Here is a 6,000-nt window from a genome sequence, read left to right on the forward strand (position 1 = left end):
TTTTCAGTATTCTGAAAAGACAAAATATCTGATTTAAATATTCGGTTGGAATACTCCAACATTTTGAAATAAAAAATACCAATAAGAAATATTCATGAAAAATTTAAAAATATTTACATAAAATCTATCTAATATATTGCTAAAATGAAACTATAAAGTGTATTATAACATCAGTATTCTACATAAATCAGCTAAAATAGTTACTCACCATCCTAAAACAATAAAATGTTCTGTGCGGCCTTAAAAACTCTTGCAACCCATTTTCTCAATGTGCTGTAAAGTAACATGCCACCCTCTACTGTTAAGAAACAGTAACATTCATAAAGCAGAAAACCCGTTTGTTGCTCAACTGTTGCCACCTGGTGGCTATAAGATGGGTTTTTCACTACACCACAGCTCCCAATCGGCTTAACAGGTTCTACAAATCTCTGTTCTCTAGAGGAAATGGCAACTGCCTCCAGTATTCTTGCCTGGAGAATCCCATGGACAGAGGAGCCTGGCGGGCTACAGTCCATGGGGTTGCAAGAGTCGGACATGACTTGGCAACTAAACTACTACTAAGTGCCATAAGAGGCTTGAAGGTTTTAAAATATTTTTAAAAGGAAAAAGGCATTTGACTTTAAACATGTAATATTTAGCAAATATTTACCAGGTCCTCTATACGTAAGTGTGTGTTATGTTGGTTACAAAATGAAAAGGACTTGGTCTCCACCCTACAAAAAATAAACAAAACACTTTACAGAGACACATGAATAAGCCAATCTTAAAATAATGAACGAAGGAAAAGAGAAATGAGTAAGTGAGCATGGACAAATAAATGGACTTTCAGATCATTGAAACTTGAGATCCCTTGAGATCGCTGAAATAGGCAATTCACATGAACTGTCCTTGATTAAATTCCTGCCTGCAGGGGAAAGTTCCTTTTAAGTATAACTTGCTTGGTTCTTACTGAATATTTCGTATTTCTGAGGTGCATATATAGATATGTGTCTACATTTTAAAGATAAGAATTTAACCAATGGGTACAAGGTTGACTTTCATTCATTCATATATATATATATATATATGTGTGTGTGTGTGTGTATATATATATACACATATATATATGTATATATATGTGTGTGTGTATGTACATATATGTGTGTGTATGTGTGTGTGTGTGTGTGTGTGTATATATATATATATATGTATGCTTCCCCGATGGCTCAGTGAGTAAAGAATCCGGCTGCAATACAGAAGACACAGGAGATGCAGGCTCGATTCCTGGGTTGGGAAGATTCCTTGGGGGACGGCATGGTAACCCATTCCAGTATTCTTGTCTGGAGAATCCATGGAAAAAGGAGTCTGGAGGACTACAGTTCAATGGGTCGCAAAGAGTCAGACATGACTGAGCAACTAAGCGTGCACACACACGGACATTTTAATCAAAGCCCCTGGACTTTCAATATAAGTTTCATCTGGTTGGTGAGATGATAAAGGCCTAAAACAAGAGATGATTTTTACTATGGAATTTGTAGGTAGGGAAGCTAATTTTAGGGGGAAGAGCAAAGGTAAAAGATATCATGCTTTGTTTAGGGAACAGCAAAATGTCTACACTCCAAAAGCTTTCTTTAAAGCAGAAACCATGTTACAAATTAAATCTTATATAGAACCCAATATATATAACAATAAGCATAGTATTTTGGTGGTATAAGTGCATTTTATCAGTTCAAATTCATAGAATTTACTTAATATTAAGTCAAAAACTGTGAACATGCAATTATTTCAATAAAAATTACAAACTAGTATCAGAAGTGAGGGATAACAACCCAGTTCTCAATTTCTGTATTTTGGCTGCCCAATACCAAGAAAATCTACATAATACCCCACATGTATAAGTGGGTGAGGAAACAGGCACTGTCACACACTGTAAGTGGGAGTGTGGTGCAGTCTGTATCTATCAAAACTCAAACTGCGTGTGCATACTTTTAGTCAGTATATATCCCATATATACGGATAAGGGTGGGCTCAGTTGTGTCTGACTCTTTGCAACCCCATGGACTGTAGCCCACCAGGTTCCTCTGTTCATGGAATTTTCTAGGCAAGAATACTGAAGCAAGTTGCCATTTTCTACTCTAGGGGATCTTCCTGACTAAGGGACTGAACTGGCGTCTCCGGCATCTTCTGCATTGGCAGGTGGATTCTTTACCTCTGAGCCACTTCTTTTGCAATTCCAAGGACTGTAGCCCCATGGGATTTCCCAGATAGGACTAATGGAGTGGGTTGCCATTTCCTTCTCCAGGGGATCTTTCCCACCCATGAATTGAGCCCCCGTCTCCTGTATTGGCAGGCAGATTCTTTACCACTGAATCACTGGGGAAAGTGAAAGTGAAGTCGCTCAGCCGTGTCCGACTATTTTCGACCCCATGGACTGTAGCCTACCAGGCTCCTCCCTCCATGGGATTCTCCAGGCAAGAGTACTGGAGTGGGTTGCCATTTCCTTTTCCAGGGGATCTTCCCAACCCAGGGATCGAACTTCGTTCTCCCGCATTCCGCCCTATATAAATATGCAGAAAAAATGTAAACGCTCACTGTAGCACTGTCTGTATTAAGGGGAGGAAAAAAAAAACAGCCTAGAAGCTCACTAGTGAAGGTCTGGTTAGATAAATAATGCTACGTCAAAACATGGAATGCCAAACATATTTTTTCATTGAGGTATACAGATAGCCTCCTGTATTTGCAGATGTGGCTAACAGTACCATTTATATAAAGGACTTGAGTATCCAAGATTTGGGTATCACAGAGGATCCAATCCGTTGTCGGATAGGGACAAGGGTAAGCACACTACACTACACATATATGATGATAAGGAAAAATATTCAAAGTTATACTTAAGTGAGAAGAGCAATTTTCAGCAGCAGCAATGAAAATATACTGAGTGCTCATTACCATGTCCCTGTACTGTTTAAATAATGAATTCATTTAATCTCATAATAATCCCATGATAAGAGTTTCCTATTATTAAAAAAAGGAAAAGAAGATACATGGATATTACATAACTTTCAAAGGAAACACAGGCAGTAAATGATAGAAGAATCATAATTCAAAGCAAGGCCATCTGAATCCAGAGCCTTCATTCTTAAACATTAATGATGTAGTTCAAAAACCTGTATGTTTTTAAGTATATCTGTATATATAATTAACTTATATATGCATACATAAAATCTCTAGTAGTATCAGTTCAGTTCAGTTCAGTCGCTCAGTTGTGTCTGACTCTTTGCGACCCCATGAATCGCAGCACGCCAGGCCTCCCTGTCCATCACCATCTCCTGGAGTTCACTCAGACTCACATCCATCGACTCAGTGATGCCATCCAGCCATCTCATCCTCTGTCATCCCCTTCTCCTCCTGCCCCCAATCTCTCCCAGCATCAGAGTCTTTTCCAATGAGTCAACTCTTCGCATGAGCTGGCCAAAGTACTGGAGTTTCAGCTTCAGCATCATTCCTTCCAAAGAAATCCCAGGGTTGATCTCCTTCAGAATGGACTGGTTGGATCTCCTTGCAGTCCAAGGGACTCTCAAGAGTCTTCTCCAACACCACAGTTCAAACACATCAATTCTTCGGCGCTCAGCCTTCTTCACAGTCCAACTCTCACATCCATACATGACCACAGGAAAAACCATAGCCTTGACTAGGCGGACCTTAGTCTGCAAAGTAATGTCTCTGCTTTTGAATATACTATCTAGGTTGGTACCTTCCAGCTTTGAGAAAATGAGGGAAAGGAGGCTTTTATTGCAGTTAGTAACCTTCAGTGCTATTTATATTCTCCTTTCACAACATCACTTTTATTTATACTTTACAATTTTTTTCAAAAATCCTGATCACACAATAAAGACAAACTTTATTCATCTTGTAATGTCAGGATACTCTGCAATTGAATGGTTCCAGAAACTTTGAAGAGCGAAATGAAAGATTTTTCACAAAATTGAATCTTTACACCAATGCCTATCAATTACTCATAGTCCTCATCAATAAATATGTCAGAAAAATACTGAATACCTCCAATAAACACTGCTGCTGCTGCTGCTGCTGCTAAGTCGCTTCAGTCGTGTCCGACACTAAAATAAAACTAACGTGGTATGTTCTGTTTTCTTATTACTCTGGCAATTGTTCTTACTCTGTTATTATTCTGGACTGTTGCTGCTAAGTCACTTCAGTCGTGCCCGACTCTTTGCCACCCCATAGACGGCAGCCCACCAAGCTCCTGCATCTCTGGGATTCTCCAGGCAAGAACACTGGAGTGGGTTGTCATTTCCTTCTCCAATGTGTGAAAGTGAAGTCGCTCAGTCGTGTCCGACTCTTAGCGACTCCATGGACTGCAGCCCACCAGGCTCCTCCGTCCATGGGATTTTCCAGGCAAGAGTATTGGAGTAGGGTGCCATTGCCTTCTCCTGATTATTCTGGACTAGCACGTTTTATTAACGTGCTCAAGCCTGTGCTATCCTCACTTGTTCAACTGTTTGTGAGCAGTCACACAGAAATCTCCAATTCAAGACTGCCCAGTCTGTCTTGAAGTTCAAATGTGCACTGGGCGTTCTATTCCTTCATTCATGCATCTGGCAAACACGGACTGCCCACTAAGAGCCAAGCACTGCAGTTTTCTGTAGCCCAGGACACTACCCGTCTGTGAACTGTTTGGGACTAGTTCCTAAGGGGCTAAGTACAGAAATTGGAAGTTTATTTTTATACAGTTTAATACTGCCAACTTCATGTCTGCTAGCTCGCTAGCTCAAAAAAATCTAATTTGTATTTCTGCCTTTTCTTCCATTTCACCTATCTAATAATTCTATCGTATTTTACAGAATTATTGCCTGGGGCAGATGGATTTTTTTTAAGGTCATTTACAGAAAAAGTGAAGCACTGATAGGTTAAATTACTTGCTCAACTTCGTAGTGACACTAATTCTGTCATTTACCTATCCACCGAATTAAGAAATATTTCTGAAGAGCCTGGGACACCAGACACTAAGCTCCACGCTGCAGCTACTGTGCACAAGAGAAGCCGAGAGCCCAGCCTCTTCCAACGTGAGTCCCACTCGGAGTCCCAGGAGTCGCCCTAGACGTGCCGCCGGCAGCTCTCGCTGCTTGTTTCCCTTCTAGCACTCAATTCAGAAGACGCGTGCAAAGGTGTGTGGACAACGCAGGCCCAACATGTAGATACCATACAGAAGTACAACAAACCGAAGAAAACTACGACCGCACTGTTCCAAGTGACCAGCCCAGACTTTACTTCCTACGCTGGGCCCCGCCCCCGGCCCCGCCTCTCGGTCTCACCCAACTTAGTCGAGCCCAACGACGTCAAGCTCCGCCCTGCCCCCGGCTCCATCCTGACTCCGCCTCCAACCCCGCCTCCGGGCTCCGCCCCCAACTCCGGCCCCGCCCGCCAACGAGTGCCTGGCTTAGTTCTCGCGACTCACCTTCGCCAGGCCGAGCTCCGCCTTCCGCTGCAGCTCCGAGAGCCGTTCCAAAGCGCTCGCGAAGCCGCCTGAGCGCGGCCTAGGCTCCGTGGAATCAGAACTCTCGCTTCCGGAGCCACTCTCAGTGCCTGCTCCTCGACAGGCTCGAGAGAAGAGAAACACTCGCAGAAAATGACTCTCGACAGTCACGGCACGGGTCCGACACAGCGCCGCCATGACGGATCCACGACCTCTGACCCTTGGCTTCTCCGCAAGCGCGCAGGTCGCGGGGCGGAGCAATGAAGGGCCGCCCATTGCAGAGCCGTGGGCGGTGGGCGTGGTCTGGTCGGTGGTGGGGCCAAGCGTGGGTCGAGAGAGCTTCGAGTTGGTGGACAAACTCTTTGATGGCTAGCAGCTAGCCCCTGCTAGCAGCGGCCCGCTAAGTTTTGCCTGCAAAGCGTTCTGACTCGCAGCAATTTCGCCCTCCCAGGTACCCCTTGGGCCTTGTGCTGCTGTAAACTCTGGTAATGCGACACTTGCTGCCCCCGCCTCCCGCGTCCTTCCCC

General features: G+C 43.6%; 1 protein-coding gene across 1 annotated transcript in view; it reads right to left on the reverse strand.

Annotated features, from left to right (window-relative positions):
* The window catches only part of LOC120878993 (28S ribosomal protein S28, mitochondrial), a 104,425-nt gene extending 98,700 nt beyond the window's left edge, over positions 1–5,725 (reverse strand). The window contains exon 1 of the mRNA XM_040261998.1: positions 5,456–5,725. Coding sequence (XP_040117932.1) covers positions 5,456–5,671 — 216 coding nt within the window. The 5' untranslated portion in view covers positions 5,672–5,725. The remainder of the gene's footprint in view (positions 1–5,455) is intronic.
* Between the last annotated feature and the right edge of the window lie 275 nt (positions 5,726–6,000).

This window comes from Oryx dammah, unplaced genomic scaffold (assembly GCF_014754425.2).
Source record: "Oryx dammah isolate SB20612 unplaced genomic scaffold, SCBI_Odam_1.1 HiC_scaffold_19, whole genome shotgun sequence".
In the NCBI taxonomy this organism is placed as follows: Eukaryota; Metazoa; Chordata; class Mammalia; order Artiodactyla; family Bovidae; genus Oryx; species Oryx dammah.